General features: G+C 40.0%; 1 protein-coding gene across 1 annotated transcript; it reads left to right on the top strand.

The window, feature by feature from the left end:
• Positions 1–1,013: 1,013 nt before the first annotated feature.
• scrt1a (scratch family zinc finger 1a) lies at positions 1,014–4,498 on the top strand. Its single transcript, XM_026929518.3, has 2 exons — positions 1,014–1,966; positions 2,934–4,498. Exons 1-2 carry the CDS (start codon positions 1,852–1,854, stop codon positions 3,659–3,661), a joined length of 843 nt encoding a protein of 280 aa, XP_026785319.1. The 5' UTR covers positions 1,014–1,851; the 3' UTR covers positions 3,662–4,498.
• The last annotated feature ends 15,652 nt before the right edge of the window (positions 4,499–20,150 follow it).

Genomic DNA, 20,150 nt, shown 5'->3' with positions numbered 1-20,150 from the left:
TCAATGTTTCGATGCTTTGGTTCAATGCTTCTCATTCATTTCCCCGCAAATTTCTTTCCAACTTTCCTGCTCAGTAAACAACATCTTGCATTCCATACAGGACACCATGGCATGAAAGAGCTAACTCTGCACTTCCTTTGCAAATCTTTTACAACTTTAACCTTACAAGGTGACGCTCTTAGGCTCCAGCTCATCTATTCACGCGCAGTGCAATAAAACCTACTCGACCAAACGCAGCAACAATTAGCCAGGCAGTGAAGAAGAAAGAATTTGATTGAGGACTGAGGTTATAATCAAGTGCATGATGGTATAACACAGAGCATGCAGTTTTACAGCACCAATAAATGTATAATCAGAGGTTAATGTGGAATGCACAGAACGTATTGGGAAGCCAGGAGGCTACAACATGCGTCCTGTTGTAGGAATAAACAATGAAAAACATGATGTCGGGCAGCAGAAAGACAGAAATGACCCCCTCTCTCTCTCTCTCTCTCTCTCTCTCTCTCTCTTTCTCTCCTGATCGCGCTTAATTGCACGCATATGGCTTCTGCAGGAATCACTGAGGAAGCGGACCTTCTGGTACTCGATTCGTGCTATTTGCATGAGAAGAAAGCCATTGGTTTATGGGCTGTGATGTAAAACAATGACCTGGGAGCCTGGGGCCACAGCCGGCGGCTGATCTCTTGGTTGGCGAGTGTAGCGTTTACAGAAAAGTGCAGCGCGGGAGGGAGGATTTATTTAATTCACACTGAAACAGTGAAAAAAAAGGTGAACACTGCCACTATGCATCCCATAATAGTTTCTCTGAATACAATAACACCAGCTAGATTTATTTAACAACCCATTTATGTAATGTAATGCATAAAAGTCATGCATCATGGCCAAATGTGTGTGAAATGCTACCTATAGAAATCACTTGTTAAATCAGTGTAGAAACTGTTATGACGTATAATTATGATTAAGACTTTAAAGACATAAAGATGATTATGACGTTAAAAGAGGACGCAAAAAAATCGTTTACCATATTTCTGTCCTGCTCTGTTATCCAGGAACTTTCCTTCAGGGGTAAAAATGGCGAAAGCGTTGACGTGTCATAGCGTCATTAAATCATCTAGTTCAATGTTAGTCCCAGGAGATTTGTTATGGATTAAATTAAGCACTTCCATCTTCATTCCCACCTGATCACAGCTATATAAATCCCAACAGCTGATCATCAGACTTCAGAAAGCGCGACGCCTTCAGACCGTGCGGCTCGCGGACGCGTGCAGACCTGCTCACCAGTTTCGGTCGGTTTTCTTTTTTTTTCTTTTTTTTTTTTTTTTTTTTTTTTTTTTTTTACGAGTGAGATTTTTTTTTTTCCAGATCTGCCCAAATGGTTATGTAAAAGGAAGAAAAAAGTGTTCGGAGGGGGAGTAAAAAAAAGAAACAGCTGGAAGTAACGACCACCAGGCTGCAGATTTCAGGACTGAAGGCGAGGAGAGTAGCGCGAGCAGCGAGTAGCGCGAGCAGCTCGGAGAGACGTGAGCTGTCCGGTGCTGTGTGCGTGTGCGCGCGCCAGGAGAAAGGAGCTATCCGGTGCTGAAGTTGCATTTCCGCCGAGAGCGACGCGACGCGACGGCACGAGAAGCGCACTAAACGGGGGCGAGGTGTCTGCCGTGGCCCCGTGCCTGCGTCTGAGCAAAGGAGCACCGGTGCAAAAGAAAAAAAAAAAAAAAAGAAGAAAAACAAATAACAATAAAACAAACAAACAAACCAAAAACGGGGTTTTTGCCTCGGCGGTGCATGAAGAGCAAGAGACCTGACCGAGCGGGCGGACGGACGAGTGGTGTGTTTTTTGCTGCAACGTGAAACATGCCAAGGTCTTTCCTGGTCAAAAAGGTTAAGCTCGATGATTTCTCGTCTGCTGACCTCGAGAACTCTTATGGCAGATCCAGAGCGGACCTCAGCCTCCGATTTCACGAGAAAGGTAAAAATGATGGAATGAACAGCGCGCTGCTGTAGAGTGGGTGATGAATAGGCGACCTGTAGGACGATCAGGGATGGAAAAAAACCACATCATTTACACTACATTTTATTTACTGGGTTGTTTCAGTGTAATCCGTGCTCACTGAGAGCGCGTGCTGAGCCACCATTACATTATCTTATCCCCTCAAAACCGTCACGCGTTACAGAGATTTTTTGTCGAGTCTGCACATTTTGGCATCGGCAATTTCATGTGTTGCGCTTTGCTCACTCGCAGCAAGACTCCATAATCAAGAGGATGATTGCAAATCTGTATATATAAGAAACCCTGAACATGCGTGTTACTGACATTCATCCATAAGTTATTATCTTTTATCTTGGGTTTTTATACAGTCAGAGAACCGTGTCATGGAATTATTCACACTTGCACTCGGGCAAACGCGCGCGCGCGCACACACGCACACACACACACACACACACGCTTGATCGTGTTTGCAGCCATTATTTCCGCTCTATATAATACACACAACACTCTCCAAACCATTTTGTCGGCAAATGCATTTCCACACTGTTCACACACACGTGCATGTGCGTGTCTCATGGAAGGTGTCTCGTGCATGTGCAGATCGACCTATTTCTGCTCTGATCTTTGTCACAAGTGCAAATGCAATTATGACTGAAGCGAGATCAGCCGCCTTTGTCCTTAAACGGGTTACCCCGCTAATTGAAATGGAGATGTATTGATTTCTTGGTGGGAGTGTTGCAGAGAATGAGCGAATACCTTCACGAGAAGTCTGTTACTGAATGCAACCCTCGTTTTCTAGTGTGGAGCGTGCAAAATCGGACAGGAAGAGAGAAACTGGCAGAAATAGACTGTTGCATGTCAGAATGTAGCACCTGACACACTGCTTCCTCTCGAGTCGAGTCGGCGCTGCTTAAACTGTTGCTTTTTTCTTTTCTTTCCCTCCCAGCGGCAGGTTACATCAGCGACTACATAACCCCGTCTGTGTATGAAGCAGAGAATGAAAATGGCATCAAAGTGCCCTCTCCGGGACCCATCTACGAGAGCCTGCACAGCGATTACGGGGCGCCGGACTCGGACCAGCCCGACAGCCCGCGCTCCGAGATCTCCACCGGGTACATCAACGGAGACAATGCGGTGAGCGAGGGCTACACGGTGGACGCCTTCTTCATCACAGACGGCCGATCGCGCAGGAGGGCCGTGGGCAGCGCGAGGAGCGCGCAACGCCACACGTGCAACGAGTGCGGCAAGAGCTACGCCACGTCGTCTAACCTGAGCCGCCACAAGCAGACGCACCGCAGCATGGACAGCAAGATGGCCAAGAAGTGCCCGACGTGCGGCAAGGTGTACGTGTCCATGCCGGCCATGGCCATGCACCTGCTCACGCACGACCTCAAGCACAAATGCGACGTGTGCGGCAAGGCGTTCAGCCGCCCCTGGCTGCTGCAGGGCCACATGCGCTCGCACACGGGCGAGAAGCCGTTCGGGTGCGCGCATTGCGGGAAGGCCTTTGCCGACCGCTCCAACCTGCGCGCTCACATGCAGACGCACTCGGCCTTCAAGCACTACAAGTGCAAGCGCTGCAACAAGACCTTCGCGCTCAAGTCGTACCTGAACAAGCACTACGAGTCGGCGTGCTTCAAGGGAGCCTTTTCGCCGCTCAGACCCGATTCATGAAAGAGCCACGGGAGTCAGAGTGCGCCCACAACTTTGCTTTTCTCTCCTGCAACAACAGAACTGAGGAAAACTTGGATTATTCGCATGTAACTTTTCTTTTCCAAGCGTAACCATCTTCCCCCCCAGCTGTTCGCCAACTCCAAGCCGAAAATAGCAACGTATTTTGCCAAAAAGAAAAAAAAAAGAAAGAAAGAAAAGAAAAAAAAAAAACTCAGAGGACATTGAAAATGTCTAACTCTCTCAATTAAAAGGTCAAACCTTTTCTAAGTATTGGATCACATTATACTGCTGCCAGTGGCCACAAAAGTGTTCAGCGTCGAGGTAAAACTATTTAACTTATTTATGTACTTATTTATGATTTTATACAAGTCGTGTAAAAGGTTCATTTGCACTTTAATTTATTGTTCTTTTGCCAAGCTTTCCCTTCGCCATTAATATGCCAAAGCATTTGCCACTTTTCTGTTTTTGTTTGTTTGTTTGTTTGTTTGTTTGTTTGCCACTTTATAAATTTGTTGCATGCAAAAAAATGATGAAATCTATGCCAATTTTATCAAGCTTTGGATTTTGATTTATTTTTTGTTTTTGTTCTGCGAAAATCTAGTTAGAATCAGTCTGCAATATTTCTCGGGAGTCATTAAAAATTAATAGAGCAATAATGCATGGTATTTTTTAAAACAAACAAACAAAAAAAAGAAATAAACGAATAATAGCTATAACATTTTTAATCACGATTTTAATCCAATACAGTTAGTAGTCGTGCAGAAGAAGAAGCTCAATATCAGGGAAATGCCAGTGTAGTATTAGTGGATCTAGACAGTGGGCTGGGGGTTGGTTATGCTGGGGTAAGTGGGGTGGGGTGGGGTGGTGGGGGGTATTAGGGGGGTCTTTTCTAAGCGGTTATGCACTGCCTGCCTCTTATGTAGAGTAGTTGTAGAGTCGTAGTCACGTGGTGCCGCCGAGACCCTTTTTTCCCAGGTGCACGAGGGTCGAGCGGCGTTTCTAGCCCTGTGTCTGAAATGGCACCCTAGTCCCTACAGCCTACTCCCTATTCCCTACTCCCTATTCCCTATCCCCTACAGAATGAACTGCAAAGTGCATTATGTGATGGACGTCCTGCATCTCCTAGGTTCGGGACACTAATCTAGTGCAGAGCATTGTGGGATTTCAGGAGTGTTCCGGATGTGCTACACTCAATTGGAAACAGCCAAACACCCTAAGTAGTGCACTATATAGTGAATAGGGTGTGGTTTCGGACACACGGAGGGTAACCTTCCACTGCTCACGTGCACTGTGTCACGTGACAGAAAGACCGCTATAAAAAGCACTTCTTTGAGAACACTTCCGACATTTTTTTTTTATTTTGTTTGAAGAATAACTAAAATAAATAGTAGCACAAACTTTAGAGATTCAGGTAGACTGGCCTTGTATTAGCTGAACCTCTGCTTTTGTATTACAAGTGAATAAAAAGGGAGCTGTTTATTGCTTGTAAATAATTCTTTGGAATTAAACATTTCTACAAAACTGTATTATAGCATCAAATGACCTTATTTCTGAAATTTCTTTCCACCCCGTCTAGGGGTTTCTTTTATTTATTTATTTATTTATTTTTGCCCAATGTTTGAACAATGTAAAAGCACAATGACACCGGGCATTTTGTTTCTCTTCCTAAATAAAGAACGAACAAGTAACTCACCTGGTGGTTGTGTTTGTGTGGACAGAAAACTCGCCTGTGGCCTTAAACTTTAGCCAACTAATCATTTTAACTTTGCCCTCATATACAGAGTGTAACATACTGTAGCTTACTGCTGCTGTTAGCACCGATGTAGTGTCATGGGAAGAGGGAACGCTTGCTTAAATACTTAACCATGTGTTGCATAAGCACAGATTTTGCCAAATTTTCCTGTTTGTGGCTCTGAAATGGCGTCAAAAGTCAAGATGGCAGAATTGATGGTTTTATGCACAAATAGGATCTTTTCACTGATCTTGGGTCATTTGGATGTTAGTCATTGGCTAGGTTGTAACCGGGTCTGCTCCATATTGGCATTTTACAGTCTTTTTGTGCTTTAGACGCAAATAAACTAGTATATATTATAAACAGGACAAAAATATGTCTTGAAGGTATTCTATTTTTAATTTTACTGTAATGGTTAAAATGTTCTGATGACTCTTCCTGTGCTTCTCCAAATTGTATCCTGCCCCATAAACAAACTGCGGTTATCGCTCTACAGTAGCTGCTAGTTAGCATCAAACATCATTCATTGTCATTCATGTTGTTTTGATCTTACTTTAGTTCTTCTTCTAAATCATCCACTGTGTGATTAAAAAAAAAGTTGGTGGAGTTTATATATGTGCTGGTGATCGTTCCCTCTCCAAGATTTCGGTCTCAGCTCAAACATATATGACGTCACTCGGAAAACCTCACGAGCTGTTCTGTGTGTGTTTGAGAGAAACGGGGAGAAAGTTCTGCAGTAAGCTTGTTTCTCAATAATCTTGTTTTGATGAACAGCAGTTGTCAAACTGCAGCATGTTTAACATTAGTGTTTCCCCTTTCTCACTGCCAAGGCGAAAAGGTAAAAGAATGCAGTGGGGTGGGAACAAACGAGCCATGGACCGGCACCAAACCAAGGCACTCTGGTTGGAAACTTTTGTTCTACAATAGTGAACAAGATACTGTAGCAATGGACACACTGGGTGTGAAAATTCCTCTAGAGTTGAAAACAAGCTTGATTTAAACACTCAGCAACATTAATTAGCTGGTTAACTTTAGATCTGGCACAAGGTGTGGTTGGTCTCAAATGCTATTGGCTGTTCAGTCAAGAGATCAGTCACGTTCCCTTCATGACTTCCTGTTTCAAAAGGAAATACGTCAACATACAGAATCAAATCATAACTCTCAAGCCATTTCATTGGGACTTTATGATTTGGTGTCAGTGTTTTTTGTAAAATGTTACATAGAGAAGACTCCAGCTAGCTTTTATATAGCCATCTATTCCTTTATGATGAATTGTCTGACAGAAACTGAGCACTTGATTGGCGCCATTCATGCACATGATTGAGTTTTATCTTTGGTGTCTTTATATACAGATCTAGAAAGAAGTGCTATGACCCCCAAACACTGGCCGTGTACTACTTTCCCCACAAAATGCACCTAAAAGCATCTATGAAATTTCGAGTTTTGTAATTTCACTGCTTTAAGCTCAGTTTCATTTGAACTAGAACTATTAGCATCCAAATAACCCTTAATAACCACCATTCTTAGCTTCCTAAAAGAGATGTAGTTTGAGACCCTTTCTGTATGATTCTACATAGAACCTTTAAGGGTTTCCCCAAAGGGGTGACCAAAGAAGCCTTAACGGCTCTAGATTTGATCTTTTTTAAAGACTGTACTATAAAGGTTACATTTACATTGATTGCACCTTAGAGAACAAAAATGAATCTCAGACATTCTTTGGAAAGTCGGTGGTTCCTAGCTTTTAGTTAAAACTACAGATAAGCACCTCTTTTGTTATGACATTGCACATTTACACATTATTAAAAATGTCACGAGATAAGGGGTTTTAGTTCCCTAAAATGGATCTACTTGGAACTCTGTTCTGAAAGTAAAAACATTTGTTGCAAGGTTCTGAACTGATGTGTTAAAAGAAAAAACACACTACAGGGTTCTAGATATAACTTTTCCCCCTAAGAGGGCACGGTTATTATTCATCCCAGTCGGCGGTTCTGAGTGAAGAAACGTCCCCGTCCTGCCATGCCGTGGAAATGTTTTAAAGCAGATCTTGGCATCAGAAAAACCCTCACAGTGCCGTCTTGGCCTTCCTCACTCCATTAATGACCGTAACTCACACAGAGCTCAAGCTCCACTTCCTCAGCATTTATGTTCTCTAACCATGGACACACTACTTCAGAGAATTAAACAAATGGTACTAGTTACATCTTCATTGCAGTTAAGCCTGCTGTTAAGGGACGAACGCTTAGTGCGGCTTAGTGCGGCCTCGTCTCAAATGACCTTGAGTGGAATTCTGTTGAATAATAATATAAGATGGTCATTTGCTATGGTTTGAGTTGAAGAACATGTGAATCTCCCTGTCAATGTGTTATACCCTCTCTCTCTCTCTCTCTCTCTCTCACACACACACACACACACACACACACACACACACATTCTCACACTCTCTCTCATGTCTGTAGAGCAGAAATTGTCCTGCTCTAATTTGGTGCATGGTAGGGAGGCAGACTTGACTGTTGTGTAAGACCGAAACATCCACATTAACTGTCCGGTAATGAACCTGTTGTTCGCTCGCATTCAGCAGGAGACGCTTTGAAGCGCAAAACCGCTGATAAAGGGTTCTACAGAGAGCTGCTCGGCTCAAGGTTAATGCCGAAAAACCCCTGCCATGGCCAAGCAAGGCTGCGCTCAGAAAACAGTGAAATAACAAAACCCCATAACATCAGGAAATGCTTTTAAGTGCTTTTGGGGTGAAAGTAGTATACAGCTTACATTAGGGGTGCAGCTCTGCTTTCAAGATCTGTGCAAAAACACAACGTAGATAACGTTTGATCATGTGCTGTAGAGTGATGAGGAACCCTACAACTGAAGGAACCCTTTAGGAAGCTAAGAACCCTAAAGAATACCTCTGACTAATAATGTTACATTTAGAACCCTCAAGCGTTCTTTGTTTTGTTCCTTTAGCAGAAGCATGTGTGTATAGTTAAATAGAACTCTTTTAGAAAGCTATAACCATTAACCATCCAAAGTACCTTTGAAGAAGAGTGCACACTGTTAGAAAAGGGCCCTTAAAGGGTTCTTCAGTAAGTTCTATATATATATATCACCAAAGGAGCAACTAAAGAAACCTTAAGGGTTCTAGATTTTTAACTTTTAGAAAAAAGCATACGATTAGAGAGTAAATTTTGTATGTTTTTATGTTCATTGGATCTATGGATAGTTAGTACAATAACTAGAAAGCTAGATCCATTAAGCATCCAAAGAACCTTTGAAGAAGAGTGGACGGTCTTAGAAAAAGGGTACTTCCATGTGTTCTTTGTGCAGTTAAGGGTTTTTAGCTTCCTTAAAGAGTTCTAGTCTGGAACCCCTTTCTTTAGGCTTTACCATAGAACCTTTACCACCAAAGGAGCAACCAAAGAAACCTTAAGGGTTCTAGATTTTAACATTTTTCTAAGAGTGTAAAATGGTGGTTAAATTTACATTATTTGTACATTGGGGAACAAAAATCACTCTTTGAAAGAACAAGGTTCTTCAATATGTTCTATGTATAGTTAGCTAGAACCAATAAGCAACCAATGTAGCTATGAAGAAGAGTATACAGTCTTAGAAAAAGGGTACTTCGAGGCTTCTTCTACAAGTTCTTTGTATAGTAAATGGTTCTTAGCTTCCTAAAAAAGTGCTAGTTTGGAACCCTTTTCTTCCGGTTCTATACAATCTTTAAGTGCTCTGCCAAATGGGCAACCAAAGAACCCTTAAACTAGATGAACCATTTTTCAAATAGTGTGCTATTCATATTACATTTACATTACATTTGTACCTTTGCAAACAAATCCAAAAATTGACCTGTATACTCTGTTAAAAACAATGGGTTCTTCAATGATTCTTCAAACATTATTTGGATGGTTAAAACTTCTAAGCATCCTAAAAATGCTCAAACCTCTTGTAGGGTTCTTTGTTGAACCTTTAAACTTAACCAAAGAGCACTTTTACACCCAAGAGTGTAATGTGAGCTTTTATTCTGACTGGTAAGATTTTTTTAAAATCTGCACACACACATACATACATTTTTCAAATGTTAAAAATGTACATATTGAAGATGTTCCAAGTACTTTTAATAGTTCTTCAATTTGTGGCTCTTGGAGAACCCTTAAGAGTTTTATATGGAACCTTACAATGGTTTTTCCATATAAGAGAGGGTCCCAAGCAAAGAACTGTTAAGAGTGTAACTATGCATGAGTATGAAATGGTAAAGCTGGTTGTGTTGTTGTTGTTGGTGTGTGTGTGTGTGTGAGTTGATTGCAAGACTGGCACTTTGATTAAACTGGCTGTGATGGTGAGATTATTAGTTCCGGCTCCATTCCTGCACCATTTGTAAAGTTATTACTAATCACCAAACTCCTGCACATGTGGTGGTACATGCCATTTCCCTGTCCTGTGAAAAGCCGTGATTAATGAAATGATTCATCGTGCTGGCGATATGATGAAAATTAATCCATTAATTCTTGTAAATCATCTGTCCAGACGCTGGATGAGTGAGTGTGTGTGTGTGTGTGTGTGTACAGGGAGGAGGCTCATATCAATTGCATTATAACGCCAAAGGGAATTTTATAGAGTGCCAATCAAAATGCAGGTTGTTTTGTGTCTTTTATTTCCTTCTCAACACTCTGTGTGAGTTCAAGCAGGTTCATGGCAAATCATCGTCATCGTCATCATCGTCGTCGTCATCAGTGCGCAGTGTGTGTGCCCAAAAAAACCCAACCTGGCATCAGCAGAATCCACTTACCCAGCAGACAGGAGCACAGCCTGTGTGTGAACGTGGTTCTGACGTCACAGGGTTTGATGCATATGCATCTGACCCGCTTCTCCGGCTCCGCGGCGTTCCATCACTTCCTGCCGTGAGACCTGCATGAGAGAGGGCGCCGCTGTCACACTCACCTTGGGAGAAATGCCAGGCTGACAGCAGGTGATCATCATCTCCACACATCAGCTCGGGAGTGTGTTATACCATCAGCGTCTGGAAGTCATATGGTGGGTTTTTTTGTCAGAAATCATTTAAAGAGTGTGAAAGTGTCTCGTTTAGAGCATAAAAAGACCTGAAGTCAGGGAGTGTGAGCAGGAGTCTGTTTGGAAAGTGTGTTTATTTGGCTTATAGCTTGTGAACGAGAGAAGTGTGTGAAGGTGACATTACAGGTGCGACAGTAGCTCTGTTACAGTCATCCTCTCTGACACACACTCACACACACACACACACACACACAAAACTTTTCTTCTTCTCACTGTCAATCTTTCCATCTTCTATACATAAATATACTGCAAGACAAGTCAAGTATCCGTACATTGGATGCTACCTTTTATACCTCGATTCTGATTGGTCAGAAAGCATTGATTAATTTTCAATAACAGCAGCTCTGACAGTAGGGCAAATCAGGTATATATTAATACACTTCTAATACATTATTGTCTCTTTAGTAACAACTAACATAACTGTTATCTCATAATTGTTGATGTGATGAAGTTTTCTGTAAGGAGATGTCAATTTAACATTTATAGAAGGAGTCTCCAGTGTCAGTGCTTTCAGTTTTACTCCACGGGAAAGGCTTCAGGATAGACAAGTTTGCACTTTCCAGATTCTTTCTAACATGACAAGCTGCATTTTTGTCTTAGCATCGAGAGAGAGTGAGAAAAATAAGAGAGGCTGGTGAGAGAAGGATTGTTTATAGCTGCTGTAACGTAAGACATAACGGGAAGAAATTAATGTAAATGCCGTTTGGTTAATAATATTAATAAAATTGTAATCGTTGGCAAATTGCTGCTGTATAAGAGGAATATGACTTCAGAACATGCCGTGTTTAGAAAATAATTACCTTCTGGGTGGTAACAGTAACTCTGCTTTGAGTTGAGCCGCATCACACCACTCCTTCATTGATTATCTTCCTATAACAGCACACCCCTAAGTGTTTTATTCCTTACCTAAGCTCTAGTGGTGTCACAGACATAAAACAGGCAATTAAGAAAGGAGAAATATTAAACAGCAGCTCCAGCAAAGACTGAAATATTTGTATGTAAGGATGTAAAATAGTGTAATGATATTGTTGACAATATCATATTGCGATACTTGGAGATCGTACATGATAAATATTGTGACATTTTGTTTTAGCCAACAATATAGTAGTAAAGAAATATAGTAGTAAAGATAACACCGAGGATACTCAGAAAAGTGCATCATGATGATAATATATCAATATACTGATTTTTTTTTTCATAATTTTTTTTTTTTACATAAGTCAGCTAAACTTACATTCTTCAAAAGAGGCTAAAACTAGAAGAAAGGTTCTTCTGCTTGTACCTCTGGCAGAACCATCAAAGGTTCTGCATAGAATCCTACAACAGAGAGTTTCCCTATAAGAAGGCTTATAATAGGACCTCGCTAGAAAGGGAAGAACCCTTAAATATTCAAAGAACCCTTAAAGAAAGCTTTTTTTTTTTTTTTTTTTTTTTTTTTTAGACTGAATAGATCAAAGATTCCGAGACTGTACCGGGATTGAATGGAGGACAAATATATAAATTATATGATGAAGATCTGGGCTTTTTTAATGTAGATTTAGATAATTCCTGATAGATAGATAGATGGATAGATAGATAGTATTTATCAGTCCACATATTTTCATACTGTCTTATTAAACTTTAACCATAAATGCTAATATGGCATGTTCACGAACAATGAGTGTATCAATGTACACACATGTAAACCTATACACACGTGTTACATATTATCATATGCAGGTTAACACCTCTGATACCTCTAACACCTCTCGCACCTCCTGTCATGCAATAATAACCCAAAGGAAACACACAAAACATATCTTTAGTGTGAATTCATCAGTTCATCATTGAGCAGCCATTACTTATTCAGCTTTCCAATATCAAGTGCTGGAGCTGGGTACATTTTTACAAACACATAAGAAAAGCTTCCACTAGGGCTGGAACGAGAGAGTCTGTGTGTCATGTGAGTGTGTGCACACGTGTGTGTGTGTGTGTGTGTGTGTGTGTGTGTGTGTGTGTGTGTGTGTGTGGAGGGGGTGGTGCTGACCCACTTTGGCTGACGTGCTGTTAGAGCAGCTTGCCAGGCAGACTGGGGCCTGTGTCTGTGCGTGAGTGCGAGTGTGTTTTTGCCGTGTGTTTTGCCTTGTGTTTGCTCGCAGACGAGGGGGCGATGGCTCTCGGCTCCACTCCTCACCCAGGGAGCTGAACTGCAAACAGTACTGTGAGCCAGACCTCTGATTGGCTATGCGCCGCTCTGAGTAAGGCTTTTCAATTAGCCTGGGGCTCGCATGCTAAATCAGACCCAAGCAGAAGCCTCACATCTCACTGACAGCCGCAGTGTGTGTGTGTGTGTGTGTGTGTGTGTGTGTGTGTGTGTGTCCGGTGATGACCCTGTTGCTGTGCTGAGTGGAAAAGTGTAATATCTAAAGAATAAAACATGACAGGACGTGCTGCTAAAGGAAAATAATCAATGATGAGATGGTGTGATGCATCCCAATGCGAAGCAGATTTACTGTTATCACCCAGAAGTTGATTATTTTCCACTAACAGCACAACCCGAAGTCTTTTATTCCTTTTATACAACAGCAATTTGCCAATAATTACTATTTCTTGGTTATTAAACAGTGACATGCTGTATACTTTATCCATTTATTGTTACATTTAATGTTGCAGGACATCTGCGAAACAAGTTTGTTTCAAGACATAAACAAAAAAATGTTTATGTTCAATATCCACTATACAAGTCACTGAATACACTGTTACTACAGAAATGATAAAATATTAGAATGAACACATTATTATAAACCTGTGATTTGCCGTGTCTGTCTGTTAGAGAAAATTAATCTCCTTCTGACCAATCAGATTTGAGGATTCAACTGTGCTGTAGTATAAAATGAAAAAATTTCTAGCTATTTTGATCATGTAACTAGTTAACTTTGCTCACACTTAATAAGATAAAGTATTAACATAAATATGGCTTTCTGAAGGCTGCTAATACTCCAGGTTTCCATCATGGCAGTAGCTATATAACCGAGTTAGTAGTGTAATGGGAAGTCCTTAAGTATGAGTAGTCCTTAAGGGCATAAGGAGAACTTTAGGGTCAGTACTCTGGGTCTAGTACTGAGAAATATTTAAAAGGAGTGTCTTCTTTTTAAAAGTGAGTTGATTTATGGGCTTAAAGACTTGCCACTTTTAGCAAACAGACCCAAAACACACTTAAACATCCTTATACATCTGAGGAGTGTAAGCAGTCGTGGTTTCCTGTGTGTGTGTGTATGTGTGTGGGTGGGTGTGTGTGTGAGATGTGACTTGCTGTGCTGTTCGGTTTTGCATTGCCATAATCATTGCAGGGGTCAGTGGACTTTCACAGGTGCTGTTAGTGTGTTGTATTATTGAGCAGCCTACTCCAGCTGAATAAACAGATAATGTGTTATATACACTCCCTGCCTCCCTCTCACTCATAACACACACACACACACACACACACACATACGCAGCATGATGAACAGAGTGAGTGAGAAGGCTGAATGTGGAAGTGCAGAGCCACTCGGTGACTCATCACGAAGGTAAAATAAGCTGGATGCGCTGAGCTCCCTCTCCTCCCTCTCCTCCCTCTCCTCCCTCTCTTCCCTCTCTCTGCACATGTGATGAGCGTTATGAATATTCAGTGAGCTCAAAGAGCAGAGACGTGCAACAACTGGCTTTGATGTGACTCACACAGAGAGTCAAGGATCCTTCTCTGAGATAAGACAGGGAGAGAAAGAGAGATGAGGACCACACATGGTTTTATGACTTCTCTTTTTAACTTGTGTGCGGAGATCTCAGTGTGTGCGTTTGTTTGTGTTTGTGTGTGTGGTTGAGGTATAGCATCAGTGGTGATCTCGCAAGTTTTACATGGGGTGACGACGTGTATTTCTAGCTAGCAAGCTAGTTCACTGACACGGGCTTATGCATGCATGCATCTCTAAATTTATTTCCATTCTTTATTTCTAACTTTAACCCTTTCAGTCCCTGGAACCACTGTAATGTAATTCACTGTATTCTCTTTTGTTTCATTCATTTATTTAACAAACTAATATTAGAAATATCAAATAATAATAATAATAAAGAATAAAAAATAGAGAGGTCAAGGCCTGGGGTCACAAAAAATTCATAACTTTCATTTGGGGTCATTTGTCCAAAAAGTTTGGAAATCCCTGGTTTAAGAGTACGAGGGGAAAAAAAATACAAAAATTGATTTTCTTTTGTAATATCTACAAAAACATGAGATCAGAAAAGGTTAAATTAAGCTACTGATCTGTTTAGATTTTGGAAATTAGAATGAACAAGAAAATATCACAGGCAGGAACAAACAAAAAAGAGTGGGATTAAAAAAAAAAAAAAACAGTCCTGCATACATCTCTAGCTGAGATGAACTCGAGTGATGTAGCTGAGTTTGAGGAACTGTTAGAGCTGGAATTCATATCTAATTGCTGCCATTTCTACCTCTGTGTTTCCAGGGGCAACATCAGCCTTCCAGCTTAGGCCACGCCCACTTTGGGTTTAAACGTGAATACAGATACACATAGTGGCATTGTGTGGCACATCTGCAGCAGTGACATCCGATGGCTTTTCTCAGACTGCCATATAGTTTGTTTTTTTTTCCCCAGCAGTGCCATGGCTGTATTAGACATAGTGGAACTAAACAGATTGTGATGATGAGTTCAGTGCAGTTTTGTAAAACTCTGACCTTGGCCAGTAAAGTGATATCTAACAAGTATCTATCAGGTTCACTCTCTCTCACTCACACACACACGGTCACAGTGAGATATTTTTGTATTCTAGGCACACTGCTGAACCTCTGGGCTATTTAGTTAGTGAAGAGCTAATGCTCTGTGACAGTCACAGGGCAGCTTAGGTGGCCTGATGCAAACTGATGGGAGCAGACAAACTGTTTAAACTCCTTTTCTGGATTTCTGCTCATTACATCACTCACGGCTCGCGCCACACTACAGCTCTATTTAAGGCACGTGACTCTGGGCTTCACTCTGTCTTACAAAACACTGTGGTGATTACCTGAGGCACGAACAAGGCACTGTTGCTCTGCATGCAAATCGACTTCACTTTCATTCACCGACACGTCAGGTGAGGAAGCAGCTTTCACTTAAAGAGGCAGCGTGATAATCACTCAATACACCAAAATGTGTTTACTGTGAATTAACCTCTTAATAAATAGCTAATGTTCCTAATAATGAATCAAATCAGCCCTGGATTTTCAAGTGAAATTATCTTGAATATAATCAAGTTTATCACAGATTTCTTATTAAGAGATTATACTAAAACAAATGTACCAATGTATTAGCAGTTGTAATTTTGCTTATACCTCAGAGTTGTTGAATTCTCCATTCTGATTGGTCAGAAAGTGTTTCTGTAACAGCAGCTCTGACAATAGCTCCATCTACAAAACTTGCATTAATGCTCTTATTTTAACACATGATCGTTTACATAGCAATAACTTACCCAGGGACTTGTATGGCAAACAAACCACATATTCTAAAACTACTAATAAACAAACAACAAAAAAAAAACAGTTGACATGGTGAAGCTTTCTGTAAGGAGATGTTTATTGGACATTTCTGGAAGGAGTCTCCAGTGTCAGTGCTCATACTAGCACATGAAGCACTTTGCAGTTTAATATGACAAGCTGAATTTTTTTGTCATTAATTTTAAAGAGAGGCTGCTCTTTTTGTGTATTTGCTAATTCGACGCTAAAAAAACTGAACCCTGTTAGTCATTTGAAAGCAAAACAAAGCCATTGTCAGCAAATCAACCTTATAAGAAATTAGATTCACTTTGTTGATTGGTTAAATGCACGTTTTCTCAGATTCAATGTTAAAAAATGTTAAACAAAGCTTAATTTTAATTTTTACAAGGTCTAAATGGCATCCCAATTGTGGAGTCGATCATATCTAGAAGTAGTTAAACATCTCATTCTCTTTCCCCGGCTCATTGTTCTTCTAATAAAGGTTATTTCACCAAATCTGTGTGGTAGTATGTCTCAGTGAATGTCGTGTCACTGCTTAGCCTTTACATTTGGACTATGCTTTTCCTCGACTGCTGAGCTTTGTGCGTCAATTTCTAAAAATCCGACTGCCGTATGTAATGGCAGCGCCAAGTGTGCCATCTGTTGCTGTGTGCTGCGTCACCACACAAATTAATTAAAGGCAGAATGTGAGCTATTTGAATCGGCTCTTCCTGGCTGCTGAAAGACTTCATGTAAAGCGTTGGCCTCTGACTTCGCTCTGCTTTTAGACTGAGTGCAGTCATTTGAAGACATGAACGCTCTCTCCTTCTCACTCAGCTCTCCCTCACTCTGGATTAATAAGTGAGAATGGAGCATGAGAGGAAGACAGAAAGCCTTATGCCAGCCATTAAGAAGACTAATGACAGTTAATGTTGTAATCTGCTGCAAATGCAGCTCTCTAACTCAAGGCTCCTTGGCTCATTCTGATTTACATGATAGCATGTTGGCAGGATGTTTCACTGTTCAAATTGGATGGCAAATTGCCTGTGACTAGCAGCACATTCCCACATACACACCCCAAACACACACACTGTATAAACCAGGAGTATGTAGCTACAATTCGTAAAGGTCCAGCGACATAAAATATGCCTCTTACGGTACGATCTTAAAATATGACCCTGTTCAAATTTCTATTTTTTTTATATTCCACTTAGAAACTGTAACTGCAGTGAAATTCTTTTATTAATGAATGAACAATATTCTTAATCTTTAACATGGTGCTATGACTTTAAGTCACTGGAGTTAATAATGAATTGTCACAGGCTTTTACACCAGTGACAGTTACACCAATGACAAATTTCCATTAAAGATGTATTTTCCAAGATGGCGTCTCAAAGCACACATCATTAATCACACCAACATCAATAAATTACTCAATTGCTTTTTTCTGTAAAAAATGATTTTACACTGAAATTGAACAGTGCAAAAAATATGTAATTTAATAACTTATAGAGTGTGGAAGGAAACTCACTTGGTGCTGGATGAAATGGCTGCTCAATCAATGAACTTTGACCCTGGAAGCACTTGTACATAACTTTCATTTTTTTTTTTTTTTTTTTTTTTTTTTTTTTGGTGATTTCAAAATATGAGTTTATAAACTAGCTAACACCAGTGACATAAAATTTTTCACATTTTTAATAACAGTTTATTCTGCTAAGTTACAGATTTGATAGACCTCTTACTAATGTTCAGCCTGTGACATTAAAATGAATACAATTTATTTTATTTATTTATTTTTTTAATGTCGGCAAAAGCTTGTAACTGATTTGAGGGACAAACTATTTTTCCAGCACTTTGCAGTTTCAAAAAAAAAAATCTAAAAAAAAAAATGCAATAATAAAAAGTCAAGCCATTTTAATTACTTTGGAACCTTTAAAGGTATACAATGATATTGATTATGTGGGGCTTCTAAAAATATTTTTAAACCATGTCATGACCGATACGTTAAGAGACAGGATTGTCTCACCATATTCTGAGAATGACTCAAAACCTCCTCCTGATCTGAGCTTGTGCTGAACTGAGATTGGTTCATGGGAGAAACAATCGATGGTGTATCTATCTTTGGCAGCACCAATCGAATTCTACTATATTTGCACTTAGCAGGGAAAATGTTACAGCCAAGGATTTTAGAGCTCAAGCCACACTGCTATTATGAGTTGCAAGAGAAGAGACAATAAAAGTATAATCTCTGGTTAAATGGAAACAGTTGTATAAGATTTTGGATCCCTATATTGAAGGTTTGGTAGTAAATTGAATCTTATTCACAAAGTGACAGTAGTTTGTAAATGAAGAGAGGTCTACACTAAGGACCTTGCTAACAACATGAATTAAACATCTCTGAATTAAACATAATCTTTTTTTTTTTTAATCAGTAATGTTTGTCTGCTTCAATCATTTTAATGAAACACATATGTGACCACAAAACATATTTCTGCCTTCATTTTGAACTGAATTAAGGTACAGACTCCATTTAATAAACTCATTCTTGATATTTATAAATGTACAAATAACACAATGTAACCAAATATCCCAGTATTACTCCACTGAAAGTGGCCATGCAATCAAATTTGGCATTTCAGAACATTTATTTTAAGTAAGTTATAAAACACTTGGGGACAGGGTGGTGTGATGTGACCTGACATGAAGTGGAGTTACTGTTGGAGAATAGTCCCAATAGTCTCATCTATTTTCCAATAACAACACATCCTGAAGTGTTTTATTTGCCAATGCTAATAATGTATTATTTATTCAAGAATGACAGGTCATACTTTATATCCATTTAGAGTTACATTCAATATACCTGGAACTAGCCTCACCAGCCTCTCTTTTTCCTCTCTTGAAGTTAATTAGACAGAAAAATATATACCTATGTATAATATATTATCAGAACGGCACAAAGACTTTCCTGTGTTGTGAAACTTAAATGTATAGCTTTATCTCTGACTGTTACAAAGCATTGACACTGGAGTCTCCTTCCAAAAATTCTAAATAAACATCTTCTCACAGAAACTTATCATTAGCTTTTTATAAATTTACAGGGATACATTTAAAATTTAAATTTTAGATCTGGATTTCTGTAAAGCTGCTTTGTGACAAATTGTTAAAAGTGCTATATAAATAAAACTGAATTGAATTGAATCGACTATATTAATGATTACAAATGGTTTTAGTCTGTTTACATTTAGTGTCCACCATAAAGTCCTTGTGTAAGTTGAAACTATAACTTATTTCCCACGAGATGCAACGAGTAGAAACTATAATGTATTAGACTGAGTGCATTGACATAAACCTTATAGCTGGAACTACTATCCGAGCTGGTGTCAACACTTTCTGACCAATCAGATTTGAGAATTCAACAGCGCTGTGGTATAAGTGTACCTGTTCATGATAAAGGTGTATGCATATCATGGTTGGCTCCAAATTATAAGACAGGATGTCTGTAATCTCAGCAAAAATGGAATTAAGGCCAAAATGTATTGTGTATTTGATTAAAGGTTCAAAAGGCACCTCTTGTTTGGTGATGTCAGTCCGTTTAATCAGATCATTCTCTGAATAATCATCATTGACTGCTAATATGTTCACAAATCTCACTCCTGAATGTCAGCAACCCTGCCCTATAAAGCATATTAACCAAATGCAGCAGCTCAGTAGATATATTTCTGGTGAATATACAGCTGTAACACTGATCCCTGCGTATCACATCTCCTACCCCGTGTTCCTTCTCATTACAGTAAAAAACTCTGAGAGACAGGTTGGCTCTGCTGTCAAAGCCATTTGAGCTCAGAGCCATCATGCCAATATGTAGAGGCAGGGAGACTGCGAGGGACTGCTGGAGGACTGTGGGCTCAGCAGATAAACAGGCATCCTGCACGTGTTATCACCGAGCAAAGATTAGTCATTATCTGCAGAGGAGACAGTATCCTCAGCATAGAGGCTTCTCTTAATGACCTGATCCTTATCACACAGGCAATCAGATATGAGTGTTATTCATAGCCTCGGATTGTTTTCAAATTGCTTCCATCCAGTGCTACTTTTCCAAAACAAACACGATGTAAAGTTCTTAGTTAAGTCTGGAAATACGGCGATACAGCGGTTGATAAAAGATTCATTCCAGACATGATTTTTCATCACTGTATTTGGGACAGAATTTCTGGCTT

This window comes from Pangasianodon hypophthalmus, chromosome 23 (genome assembly GCF_027358585.1).
Source record: "Pangasianodon hypophthalmus isolate fPanHyp1 chromosome 23, fPanHyp1.pri, whole genome shotgun sequence".
Classification (NCBI taxonomy): Eukaryota; Metazoa; Chordata; class Actinopteri; order Siluriformes; family Pangasiidae; genus Pangasianodon; species Pangasianodon hypophthalmus.
The sequence above is the reverse complement of the archived record's forward strand: the minus strand, read 5'-3'. Positions and strand labels throughout refer to the sequence as shown.

What these genes read in the sequence shown, in the direction of transcription:
- scrt1a (XM_026929518.3), top strand. Translation starts at nt 1,852, where the DNA reads ATGCCAAGGTCTTTCCTGGTCAAAAAGGTTAAGCTCGATGATTTCTCG. An exon ending in CCTCCGATTTCACGAGAAAG is followed by an intron (nt 1,967 to 2,933) that starts GTAAAAATGATG and finishes TTTCCCTCCCAG; the next exon opens with CGGCAGGTTACATCAGCGAC.